Raw genomic sequence first — 13928 nt, 5'->3', positions numbered from 1 at the left:
TCATTATCCTCCACGCATGCAAAAACGGCTTTTTTTTCCTAGTGGCTTAAAGTCCTAGATCTTAAATGACAGCAGCTTAGCCTGCTTTCAGTTTTAATGCTTTAAATCTATACTTTGAAACTAAAAAAAGAACTGTATATTTTATCAGTCTGCTATGCATTTGTGGGGAATTTTATGCAAGGATGATGGTAAAGACAGTATTTCACTTTTCTATTGCACTGTTCACTAGGAGACCAATATTTTACATTCATTAAAAAATCCTTACAACATTCTTCCTCTGCAAGCATGCAGCATACAGCTTGTGCTCTATTCCACAGAAAGTGTTGATTTTTCACTGAAAAGCTGAATGCGTAAAAATCCAGCGTGTCTCATGGGGTTTCCACATTGGATTTGCCTCATGAGATTTGGTCCTTGTTTCACCTGTGGGCCATGCACCTGAGGTAGCCTTCACCTTCCGTGGTGTACTGCTGCATTATTGCCGCCGTGATCTGCCATCTCTTCTGAACTAGAGATGTGAGATCTTGGTGCTTCATGGAAGGTGTAACCTGCCATGGAAGCCTTGTTTACGGCGAAGAATAAGATGACGAGGTATTGATGTGGCATTTAAAGATACACACGTGACCACTGTTAATTCTCACCAGTCCCTCTTTTGGAGATATTTCCCGTGGTGATCCCTTCTTGTTTCTCAGTTTTTTAGTTGATCTGATGCTCATCCCCCATTTGACAGTAGAGTACGTCTAGACTGTAGGAGCGCCCGTGTGGTTAACCAGGAGGTGTTGGGCAGCTCTCAAGTGACATGCTTCAGCCTCAGAAACCTTCTTCGGATTAGACTGGGAAGTGCTGTGCATGTCATTAGATGTCAGAGGAGAGGGAAAGTGGGAGTTCAGAGAAAGCAGCTCCTTTTTATCTTTCAGGTGCAGGAATTAATAGCATGGTGTAAGAAACACAGCATAACCTCAGGGGGAGTGGGCAGTGATACAGGGCCTGGCTGTGGCATTCATGTTTTCACGGTTGTATTCATTGGAGTGCAGAAAAGAGAGAAGGGGGTAAGCCACAAGAAGCTTAGCTGACAGAAGAGCAACAAAAAGGAAGAAATGGCGTTGCAATCTTCTGACTTTATTGTTGTGTTAGAATAAATGAATGTTTAACTGATGGTTTAATCCTATGGAGTAACAGCAGGCAGTCATTAATAATCAGGAATAGCTAAAACATAGCTGCCTTTTCACTATTAAATACGTGGGTTTGGCTTCAGCTAAAAAATGGATGGATGGATGTGAGCATGGTGAAGAAGCAGAAGAGATGCCAAAAGTTCTTCTCTGGCTGTCAGCAATCATCAGGGCTGGCAGCCCAGAAAATTACATTAGAATTACTGATGTGTGACACTTTTCTCCTCTGTACTTGGCTATTTGTTAGCTTGCTGGAATCTAAATTTGTGGATGAGAATAATTCAGATGTTTCAGAGCTGGAACTTACATAATCAGTTAAAGAAAAGGATGACAGGCTCTTGGGGACATCGTCCTTCTGGAGTGACAGAAGAGAAATCATAGTGTGTTTTAAAATGCTTGACTCCTGTAAGCTTCATCAAGACCTAAAAATATCACCTGTTTCCTGTGGATATTGAAGAACCTATCTTCTTTTTTATCTTTCTGTTTTTGCAAGATTCTGCATATTGGTTATGTTCTTCCTCCTTATTCCTGAGAGCAGCTGTGATCCAGTTCTGCCCTCCGCAAAAAAAATTTTCTCTAGGCTGAAAAAACAACTTCTCAAAGAAAAGCATTATTATTTGGTAGCTATTTTTGTATTTTACTCCATGCCTTTTTTCTGTGTAAGACCTTTAAGTTAGATAAACGCAGAGTACATGTTTGACTTGCCCTATGCCTTTCTTTGTTTAATTAGAAGACTACCTGATCAAAAACTTTCCTTCCTTTTTTTATTTTCATGGTTCTGTTTTGAAAGTTCAGGCAGGAAATACTTGTGGAAGTATTGCAAGAAAAATATATGTGGAGGGGAGAAATGCAAGGAAACAAGCTCGATGCTCATGACTTTGCATTGTAAAATCTGCCGTTATTTTTCAACATGGTTGTGAATTAACTTATCTCAAGAGTGGCAGACTTCTCATACAAACTTCCGATCATTTCCTTAATCCTAGAGCAATCCTTTGTCCCCGGTAGTGGGCTTGTGCCTGATCTCTGTCGATAAGCAGCCTGAAACCCGAGGGGGCTGTAATCTGGGAGTTCAGGGTGCTCCTGGGGGAAAGCGGAGATCTCCAATTACATTGTCACTCTCCAGTGATCTGTAGCCAACATGTAAAGGCTGCTGACATGATTTACAGCCTACGCCTCTGGTGCGTAGGCTTGAAAGGTCCATTCACCAGCTAGTCTGAGACGAAGGTAACCTTGGTGATGGCTGGTCCAAAGCTTCTCTGCGTTGCCTCCACAGCGGGGACCTGCAGGTGACGGGAAGTGGCCATTGCCCGTATAGCACTGCCCAGAAAGCCATTGGAAAGGACAACTTCACTATGATTCCTGAAGGGGTCAACGGAATTGAGGAAAGAATGACTGTTGTCTGGGACAAGGCTGTAGTAAGTAATTACTTACTTTTATGGACTAAAAAGAAATTGAGCGTTGGCTGAATAATGAAAGCCAAGAGACTCTTGGCCAGTACTTAAGTGACTTTCTAATATATTTCTGAGAACTCCCTGAGAGAGGTCTACTACGAGGTCACTTGTTTATTTCAAAAACCTTCTCCATTTCTATAAACTCAGGGCTGTGTTTCACTTTTGACACTGCAACACCATTGTGTTTTATTAGACCTGAGGCTTCACAGACTCCAGAGCTCAATTTTCTGGTTGTGTCGGAGTGGATGCTTCTCAGAGATGTAGGATCTGGAGCAGTTTAATGATTTTGAAGTGGACCCCATATAAATGTGATGAATGGATTGTTTGAATTTGGAAAGCGTCTCGTCATTTTTGAGAAATGACAAATGGATGGCAGCTGAGCCTGAGGCTAGACGATAAAATGCTTTGAAGGAGAACGCTGCATGTAATTCATACTGGCATGTTTTGTGGTGGGTTGCTGGTATAAGTTAGCAATTTTTTGATGGTTCCATGGATCCTAATATATAACGATATTCTCCCTCCATTGTCCGCCTTCACATACACACCCATGCACACACACTCACACACACACTCATTACCTTACATTGCATTGTGCTCGAATGCATATTGCAAACTGGGAAGTGGTAGTCTTTACAATGCTCTCATGAGCACTTCTCCCAGACTGTGTTTAATAACCACTTTCTTCAGGGACCGCTGTTGACATTCCAAGCACAGAAGAAGCTTCAGATACCTGCCATATAGGAGGAAAGCAGGGAAGCAAGCAAAGTGCAGCCAGCCAGTAATATTTCTCTTTTGTTACTCCCACAAAGGGAAGGAGCTGCAGCAAGGGCTGCAACATGGGATTTACAGGTGGTAACGTTCAGTCCTGCACCACTGAGTAGCTTAGATTTTGCAAATCTCAAGTGTTACCAAGCAGGAAATAAGTGTTTATTTAATACTAAAAAGTTTGGCACTGTTCTTCCTTGGAATATTGTTCTTGCTTATTGCCAGGGAAGACCCCAAAATACTCTACTGAGAAATCAAATAGCTGTTGTGTACGGCTCCTATTAAGCCATCACTGACTGTATAAAAAGTTCAATTGGTGGTGACATTTCTCCAGGCAAGGACTTTATAATTGGGGTTGTATTACTTAGATGTATAGGTTTGGTAATACTAATAGTAGAACGGACTTAAGTTGCAAGAAATATTTCTAAAAGAGCCTGAATCTTGATCTTTTGTTTAATCTCATAATACCTGTATAAGATTCTCTGTTTTAAAATCATGAAAACATTTAAATGGAAATTACTAGGACTAGCAACAAAACACACTTAGGCATCAGTGTGTAGAGAAAGGGACTGTAGATAACTGAGTAACTTGATAGTATCATCTGCATTAAGGTTTTATGGGCTGTTCTTTGGGATACCAGGAGTAATACATTAATTTATTTGAAACTCTCAAGTAATGTGCCTTCTATGAAGTCCTGCTTGGTAAAATGTTTCATGCAACAGTGAACTACATGCTTTCCAATATCTCCCTGACCGTTCAGTACTCTGAACAGTAAATCCCCATTTTATAAGTGTGTTTTGCTCAAATCACGTTGTTTTTAGGCCACAGGCAAGATGGATGAGAGCCAGTTTGTAGCTGTCACCAGCACCAATGCTGCCAAAATCTTTAATCTGTATCCAAGAAAAGGCCGGATTGCTGTAGGGTCGGATGCTGATGTTGTTATTTGGGACCCTGATAAGGTGAAGACTATAACAGCTAAAAGTCATAAATCGGTAAGGAGATAAGAAAAAAGAAATGTCACTGTTGCTTTTCAACTGTTGAGCTAATTCATGTGAACAGTAAATGCAAAGGATATAGAGGAGTGGGGTAACTGCCTACTCCTGTTCTGAAATGAGTAAATGTTTCAGGAGATGAAAGTATTGAAATCTTGCATTGGAAGCACTGAGATCAGGAGGGATTTCTTCTCTCTCTGCATATACCATTGCACTACTTTTTGCATGCCTGTGGCAGATGTGTAAGTAGGTTTGAATCAGCAGCTCTGCAGCTGTCATTAGTAGAGCTGTGATGATAAATTTAAAACCAGCTCACTTGTTTTTGCTTACCTGAAAAGCACCTGATATTATAAATTGCACATATTAGAACAATATTCTAAACTATGAGAGATGGTTAAATATTTTGATAATACAGCTCTGATCAGCTTCATGGCTGGGATTTTCTATTTAATTCCAAAGCTTTGCCGCATGCTTCTCTGCCCTTAGTGCAGAGTACCATTGACTCACAGTTGCTTTGATTTTGATTGTAGCAGGTTTTATCTTATGTGTTGTCTATCTCAGAGTTATTTTCTTATTGTTCAGTGCTTTAGTCTTTTATATTGGGGAATTCTTCCCAAAGTTTTACTGGAAATCCAGTAACGGGGTTTATATTAAAAAGGCAAAAAACCTTTAGAAACTTTAGAAAGTAAGCTTAGGTGATTCAGTTTCTATTTCTCTGTCTTGGGATCTGTCTGTGTTTTCAAGAAAGTAATAATCACCTGCCCTTTGACAGGCATTCCCATTTAGATTCAGGCTTTCCTGGTCCTTTCTGGGCTTTTTCAGACAGAAACATGTGTGCTGGCCCCTTTGAAATTCCCTTACATAGTCACAGCACATCCATGTTGGGACTATGTCCTCTGGGTATCCGGCAGCTGAGTCACAATTTTCCTTCTTATTAAGGCTATTGTACTTCTAGAGGCTCTGGATAAATATGGAAAGTCCTCAAAAACAAATGAAAGAAAGCCTTGATGAAAAGTGAGAAATGGAAAGGAAAAGTCTCATCAAGGAAACTCGGATCAGAGAGATTCTTTAAAATCATTTCGTATCAAAATGCATCGCCTTTCCTTCAGACAAAACAATTTTATACACCTCCTAATGGCAGTTGTCTAAAACTATGACTACAAATACAGATCGTAAGTTACTAAGTGAAAGAGATCTTGTGCTGAACTTGAAGTGAATATGTTGGTTGATCCTCAGGCCGTTGAGTACAACATCTTTGAAGGAATGGAATGCCATGGTGCCCCACTCGTGGTCATAAGCCAAGGGAAGATTGTGTTTGAAGATGGAAATCTGCACGTAAATAAGGGAATGGGCCGCTTCATCCCTCGCAAACCTTTCCCTGAATATCTTTACCAGCGCATCAAAATCAGGAATAAGGTAATGTCAGATATTATTTATTCTTCTTTCTAGCCATACCTTTTTGGAACCACGATAGCACATGGTTTTTATTATTATTGTGCTAATGAGTCCATATCAGACGGACTATATATTACTTGTTCAAAAAACAGCCACAAAACTGGTTCCTCTGCAAGTGAGAACTGATGTAACTTAATTAGCGCCATGAGCTTCAGTGGGTAAAGCATATAATTGCCAGGTGGGCATAATTGCCTTATGTCCAGCTGTGCAGGCTTTTGAAGGGAGGTGGAATAGTGGTAGAATTTACTTTTAGTTATAATTCAGGAAAAAGATAAAGCTTCTTTGGGAGGAGGGTTAGCCAGAAGAAAAACAGAATTTGAAATTTGAGCTTTGCATACTGAACTGCCACACTGCAGAGAAGAAAACCATGTAAGCCAGATCATTATATTTGGCGTCTCTGAACTGTTGGTGCATTTGCTGATCTGAGTATTAGCAGCATTCACAGCTCAGAAAACTTTTCTCTTGTGTTTAATATAAAGCTTGGGAAATGACCAAGATTAAGACTGGGTCACTTCTGGTTTTGAATTATATCAGTGCTCCTCTGTTGAAAACCAATTGGTTTGGCACTAGTTTGGGGTTATTTGGAAATTGCTTCTTGCCACTGAGCAAGAAAGTCACTGTGTGAGGACAGGTAACAAGACAAATTGGCTAAAGCTCATATTTTCTTCAACCAAGCATATATCATAGCCTGTGAGGACGGCAGATGAAATCAAGTCTACAAGCAGGTTGATAGTTTTTATCTTTCATCATTTGTTATACAAATTCTGTCAAGCTGTGGGATACAAAAGGCCTGCACTTCTAATAAGAAAAGGCACTGTAAAAATCAAATGCACCTGCAAAAGTTTTGCAAAATACCAATCAGTATTGCACTTTTTTTTTACATTATCCACTTAGATGACACGGGCCTTCTCTTCACACTCACCTCTCAAGGGTTTAGCAATGGGATTTATATAGAAATTAGTGACAATGTCATTTAAATGCTGAAGACAAGACGTATCAGAGAGTGGTGTCTTATACCAAGAGTTGGCACAAAAGTAACTGGGCTAAGTAACCTGTGTCTTGCAAGCAGGCCTGGATTTTGGGAAAGACCTTTGATACTTAGGAAAGGTCTGCAAAAGGACGAAGAAAGAGACTGATATTTTTGCTCTTGCAGCTCCCTCTGCTGCCTACTGAGGAGAAGGGACAGCAGGTTCATGTCTGTGTTTCTTTTCCCACTATTGAATTTTATCGATTGGAAATATTTAGAAAGACCCCGTGGTATCAGCCACCATATGAATATATCAGTGCACGACAAAGCGGTCTAGAAGAAACATGTCAAACAAGGGCCTGCAAAGCTGTAACTGGCACAGGATAGCAGTATAAATTTATCCCTGGAGCAGGGATGGTGGTATCAATTCCTGCCTTTGTGGTTCCCTGGAAGATGGATTCGTTGTTGTGATTGGCAGCTGCTCTCTTCTGGGCATTAGTTTTGGCTCAGCTTGCGAGATGGTGGCTCTTGTGAGCATGATGTCCCTGTCACTAAAAGCAAGGAAAATGCATTGATTTCTGTAAGAGCTGGATCGAACCCCTGTGAATAGTGCCCTTCCTCTACGGTATTTTAATTTCACTGTTAACCTGTTGGGGAAATGGCTCTGAAATAATAATCTTGTAAGCCACAGATTTCTGATCTTTTTGACGAGCTTTGGATTCTGTGATTCAATGGCTTCAGGCTCTTCCTGAAAATTGGAACTCCTTTTTAAAAAATATGATTTCCTAGATTCCTGTGATTTTAGGGCCAATGAGGCTGTTTTGATTGTCTTTTCTCATATTCCTTATAGGAACTGTACAGGGATAAAATCTAGAGACCTCAAACTGGAATCAGAGCTCAAATGACAGATACTCTGTTGACAAATAATGAAAGATGGGTCCCATGCCACAGTCTAATGTATAATTGCTTTTCTAGTTGATGACAAGAAGTGGAAAATTCTGAAATTTTATTTAAAAATTGCCATCACTTTTCAATGAGTTCTAATAAAGATAATGAGATATCTGAAGGGGAGGAACAGAGAAAACACAGGTAGGAGTGAAATGGCTGCAATCAGTATAGTGGGTATCAGTCTTGAAACAACCCAAGTGGGATTAAGCAGCTGAACCAACCCTGCTGAACAGCCTCTGAATGGGGAGAGAAGAGGTGATTGTGACTGATCTTACCTAAAATAAACACCTTAGGTCAGACCTGTTGTTTTGAATCCCATTTCTCCCCATTGACTGTGAAGGAAGCCTAATAAGGATCTCTCTTTTACAATTTTTATATATATATAAAAGGAGGGAGGAAGCTTTGTAATTTCTTTTATATATAAAGGAGACTGTAGCTTTAATAAGACTATAGATGTGTTTTTAATTCAGCTAGTGCAGAATATAGCTCTGTGCTCAGTGGTCTCTACATACGGACAGGATATCATTAAGGAGCATTATCAGAGCATTCAATGTCTGGATTTTTATTCTCCTCTTGGTCTAGGTGGGAGGACTGCAAGGAGTCTCCAGAGGAATGTATGATGGGCCTGTGTATGAAATCCCAGCTACGCCAAAATATGCAACTCCTGCACCCTCAACTAAATCCTCTCCTGCCAAAAACCAGCCCCCACCAATCAGAAACCTCCATCAATCCAATTTTAGCTTATCAGGTAAGTCAGCCTGACTCATCAGAAATGTTTTAAAGCAATGAGTATGGATTATCGGTGATAAATTACAATTATAATTACTTCTTTAATCAAATATGAAAGGATTATATATACTCACATACCTGCATATGCTTACGTATGTATTTATGTATGTATATGTATGTTTTTATACATTCTTTCCCTAGGAAAATCTTAGAAATTGCCAAATATTCAAAATGTTTGCAATCTAAAATTTTTCTCTGCATGCAGTCTTCTAATATTATTTACCTGGCTCATTACAGTTAGCTGAGGTCTCTGGTTGATGTGACTGAGGCCCCTTGGTGGTATGTATGTACAGCTGATGGGACTTGGTGCAACCAACGTGGCTCAGACGTTTCAGGTTTCTTTCTTGCTGCATCACCAGAAACTGCTAGACATGGAATCCTCAACTGTCCTTGTCCATGGCTGGCAAACCATGTGCAGAAGCTAATTCATATGCAGATTAGTGTATTCCTTGTCCTCTTTGCTCTTGGTGCCTAAAACATTTTACATGGTACATAAGAAACAGGCTGGAAAAATCATCCTTTGGGGTTGTTGGAAGTAATTCTTGTCATCTGAAGACAATTACAAGTGTGTCAAATCCTTATTGAAATGTCTACAGCCCAACTGGTATATAAGTGGCTCCTTATGATCTTAGAAAAGTCACTGGCTTTTCTCCCCTGTGGCAGCCGATGGTGGAGTTTTCCTCCCTGACAGATCCTGTCTTTAGAAACTAAATGAAACTTCTGGAAGAAAGCCCAAAGAGAGCAAATATTTTAAAAACCCTTCTAGTGAGCTGAAGTATATTTTTGCCTGTATACCTGGGGCCATGGTGAGCATATACAGATATGTAAAGCTATATAAAGCAAAAAAAGTGCTTAGAAATTTGACTTTAATAATAATAATAATAATAATAACAACCAGTAAGTGGGATTTTCATAAGCATCTGAAGCTGTGGTTTCACAGTCCACTCCTGGATCTGGGTACTACCAAGGCATCTACTGGTACGAATTTGATCTGAATCAAACGCACATTACTCTGTTCTTATGAAATTAGGCAGAACCAGAGACTATGACAGCATTTAAAATGATCCTACGCTTTTATGGTGGTCTCACATTGCCATTAGGAAGCTGAGTGTGATCAGACAATATTTAGCCTGGCAGGAAGCTTGCTGTCACCTTAAGCTTAACCTTTCAACATTGTAAAACACAGTGAGGCAGGTTTGAAAAATCCACTCCGCACATAGATGGTTTGGGTTGTGGGTTTTTTTAATTATAACAGTAATATTTTCTGTCAGGGTCTGATCTCACTAAGGGAACTCTGTAGTCTGTCATCCCTGCATGGGCTCTTCTTCAAGTCAGTGGAAAGCAATTCCCCATGTAGGGGGAGCATCAATCACCCGATTAATCCTACATTTAATCCTACAACTCTCATAGAAGACAACTGGAGCTAGGCACAGAAATGTGCCTTGAAGGTCTGTTTAGCACTTCAGTCAGGGGCCAGGCTCAAGAGAAACCACCAGCTGATGGTGGTGTGAGGGAAGCATAGCTGGAACCAGGCAGGTAAAGTCTCCCTGCCGATGGTTTATTCCTTTTTATAGCTTTGTTTCCTGATTTTCTGTTGTTGCAGGAGCTCAGATAGATGACAACAACCCCCGCCGTACTGGGCACCGCATTGTGGCCCCTCCTGGTGGTCGCTCTAATATTACCAGTCTTGGCTGAAAAACCATGATGGACAGAAACACGAGGATGAAGAAGGATCGTGGGAATAATGCCTGTTCCCTTCAATATCTGTGTTATCGAACCCACAGTTTTATTTGGTACTAATGGAAATAAAAACCGAAATGTCTTTCTTTTTTTTGTATAGGAAGAGGTGATAATAGTGTGGTGTGTTTGCTTGGAACTACTTGCCTCACAATTGTGCTTTCATGCCATAGTCACCTTAAAGCATGGTGCTTCCATTGCCCCTTTAGTGACTACAGGTTTTAGCTTCGTCTCGTAACTGAATGATGGTTCCTTTGCACCCTTTCGCTGTATTAGAGTAGTTAATGCATGTTACTGAGTTATTTATGCAAGTTGCATTCTGTGAGTGAGTCCCTTTAGAACACGTTGCCAACAATTGACTAGACACAATGCCAAGATTAATGTCCGTATTTGAAAAACACCACCAAAAACACTTATGAAGGAAGAAAATGGCCATCTTGAAAGTATGGAGTAGAGTAGTATAGGCAGCTTCTGTTTCATCTTTAATTTATTATAAACCCAAGAAGCACTTCTCAGACACAGAAAATCACTGGGACACGTAATGACAAATGGTCTCTGTAGCACCTGTCTGTTCCCACTCAGTACGTTCCAAGTCTGTGTCCTTCTTGTTTCCATTTTAGACAGAGCCATAATTTATACATACCAATGCCATTGCCACCCCTGCAGGGATTTCTCCACCTGGGCAGTAGTGCTCTCCTTCTGCATGAGATTTTTGGTACTTACAGATAATCCAAGTTGCCGTCGGATTTTTAAAGTTTTTTGTATAAAGTTTTTCCTTTGTAATCACATGCATTTTTACTTACTCTACCGTATCAAGATCTACTAGTCGTGGTTCAATTTCTGAATTCAAAGCTTGTGAAATAAAGGAAATTAATTGATGGGTAAGCGTCTTCCTCCTCTGCTTTCCAGTGCTGTTGCTCAATGATTGCAAATTTAGAAGGGAGAAACTCAAGAGAAATTGTCTTTTAGGTTGACATCATGTGAAAGAAGGAGCCTTCTTGGATCACAAGGAATGTTAAATGTATAGAGGTCTGCATATGCATACTATAGCATGCCATAATCTGTCTTAATTAAATAGAGCTCAGAGTGAAAATGTACTTGCTGTTGACATTGCAGCTGCCTCAGTTTTGGCCAAATGAGACCTAAATGAACTTTCTCCCAAGACCTTCAGGTCTGCATCTGATTTGCGTGACATGGTAATTGCTTGCCGTCATCTTCATCTGTAGTACAGAACCAGTATGCAGTGCTCCAGTTTGACCTAAGCTATATTTGACTTAGTACTGGTTTTCTCTGCTAACTGAACTGGGCCAGTGTTTAGGCATGACGCGAACAAGACATGCTGCAGGTAAGGTGAAGACAGTGGATTTCAATTCTCTCTTTCAATAAGAGCAAAGGAAATGCTTTCTCCTTGTCTTTCTGACTCTCTCACAGACTACGTAAAGAAACTTTTTCAATCGCTTTTTACTTGTCTGTGTTGCAGATGTGGGAGGCGTGGGCTACGGTGGAGGGTGGGCTGCTATGAAATTAAACAGGTCAGCAAAACACCTCCCCTTGGCCCTGTGCCACTTTGCCCTTGTCTACACTGCAAAGCTGCCCCAGGAAAAGTCTTGTAGCAGCGGGGTACCAGGGGAATGGTTGTATCTAGCTGTGGTGCTTGACCAGCCATTCCATGTAGCAATAAATTGTGTTGGCGTAGGGCATGTGGTGCACGCCAGGTACATGTGGGACCTAAAAGTTTTGGAAAGTAGCCTACCTGAAGCCTGTCATCTTATTCTGAAGCCAGTGTGCTGTCATCACCTCCAGCTTGCCCAGGAAAGGAACCACTCCCCTGGAAAATTCCATTTTGGTCAGCTTGGTCTGAAAACCTTGCAGCAGAGCTGGTCTGAATAGCTAGCTTTTCTTTTTGCTTTGGCTTTGACCTGAACCAGTGAAGAAACACCGCAATTCAGCCTCCACTGAATTGATTGCTCTTAAAATAAAGAGAAAAATGAAGCTTTTCATGAATGATCCCTTCTGGTAAGGATTGAAATTCATGTTTTATTGCCTGGAGAGTGCCCTCATTCCTAGGCTTGCTTGCTCACTTGGTGGTTCAGCTATTTTATATGATAGGAAGTAAAATAACCTGGTCACTTCGTGGTTCAGGTTTTTTATGTGAAGTAAAATAACTGTAGCAGAGAAGCCTGAGGACAACCTGCCCTGGAATAACCCACAGCCTAGCAGATAAGGCAATCCTGAAATGCCAAGTCTCCATCTCCACTGTCCTATTCCAACCCATTTGCTATGAGTGTTGGCAGAGCCAGCAACAGTTCTGGTAAACTAACCCTGACAACAGAAACAAAGCTGGTTTGTGAAACTATGCGGCAAATTTGACATCGTGTGAAAATTTTGGAACTGCTGGTTACAATTTCCTTAATGATTTTCTTGCACGTATTTGTGCAAGTAGCAATGGTTGCTCACCTGTGAGTAAAACTTGTACTCGATCTACGACGCTTGTCACGCCTGAGGTGACAGAAATGATCATCATGTAACTAGTGCTGACAGATTACACTTTTCCTACATGCTAAACAGCATCCTAAACCAAAGAACCCTTTGCCTACAAGATACTCAAGATCCACTGTTGTTAACGTGCATTTATTTTTTCACAGTGAAGTGTCTGTGAAGAAATACAGGAGTGGGTGTTTGTGAGGCACTTCATGGTTCAGTGCTTCTGTGTGAACAAGACTGTGCTTGTCAGGTCAATGTAACTCCTATGAATTCTCCCAGGAGAAGTACGCTAGCGTGCCCAGGATGTTCATAAGCCCCCGCAGCCTGATGGCTGCTGCCGTGCCGCCGCCTGCCTGCGGGAAGCCCGTGGATCCTGTGCTGTGCCTGGTTCTCTCCATTCTGGACACGCAATACTACGTGGATGTGATTTAAGCAGCATTTTTGTGGAGCACAGGTGCCTTACTGCATGGTCACCAGGTGAGGTGAAGGACGGTTACTGTGATATACCATCAGAGAGATGGCACGTGCAATTGCTCATGGCGGGGGTTAAACAAAGCAATGGAAGTGGTGCTTCTCCTACCACCCGGAGGCCTATTTCACAGCAATGCCCCTGCCCCTACATCACTAACCTGTTCTTAAAAAAAAAAAACAAACAGTAAATAAAACGTGGCTTAGCTGGTGATCCTGAACGCATCTGCAGAATAGGCAACTGTACTTGAGTTTGCTGGGAGATGTTCAATTTGTGAACTTGTGGGTGGGGAGCTGCTGTTAACTGCAAGAAGAAAGCAGTGCAAAGCTTTCACACTTTTTGAATCGTCAAGCTTCTAAAAATTTGCAGCAGGGCTATGCCCTTTTAATACCTGATATGGTCCTAATGATGTTAAACTGGCTCTTCCCTACTGCTGTTTGGAGACCCCTTGAAATTAGTCCCTATGACCAGTCTGAGGACTATCTTCGTCAATCGAGGGATGTGGAAGAGAAGGCTGGATGCATGGGGTTGTTTCCTGAGTGATAGTTTGGACTAGTTTGTCTTGGGTTACAGTTTGTCTGCGACCAGAGCAATGCAGTTACGTGTTTGAATTTTAGAGTTTGTAGCAAAGCCTGTTAGTTATCATGCTAAGACTGTACCAACAGCTGTCCCAGCTATTAAATGCTTCTCTTAGCAATACACTGA

The 13928-nt window shown here is 41.1% G+C and overlaps 1 protein-coding gene across 2 annotated transcripts in view; it reads left to right on the top strand.

Annotated features, from left to right (window-relative positions):
• Nucleotides 1–10367, top strand: part of CRMP1 (collapsin response mediator protein 1) — a 50633-nt gene extending 40266 nt beyond the window's left edge. For both annotated transcript variants that reach the window (XM_049794667.1, XM_049794676.1), the window contains exons 10-14: nucleotides 2440–2581; nucleotides 4204–4374; nucleotides 5611–5790; nucleotides 8327–8492; nucleotides 10137–10367. In XM_049794667.1, the coding sequence (XP_049650624.1) occupies nucleotides 2440–2581; nucleotides 4204–4374; nucleotides 5611–5790; nucleotides 8327–8492; nucleotides 10137–10228 (751 nt within the window). In that variant the 3' untranslated portion in view covers nucleotides 10229–10367. The remainder of the gene's footprint in view (nucleotides 1–2439; nucleotides 2582–4203; nucleotides 4375–5610; nucleotides 5791–8326; nucleotides 8493–10136) is intronic.
• Nucleotides 10368–13928: the final 3561 nt, after the last annotated feature.

This window comes from Accipiter gentilis, chromosome 3 (genome assembly GCF_929443795.1).
Source record: "Accipiter gentilis chromosome 3, bAccGen1.1, whole genome shotgun sequence".
NCBI classification, from domain to species: Eukaryota; Metazoa; Chordata; class Aves; order Accipitriformes; family Accipitridae; genus Astur; species Astur gentilis.
This window is presented reverse-complemented; position numbering and strand designations above follow the sequence as displayed.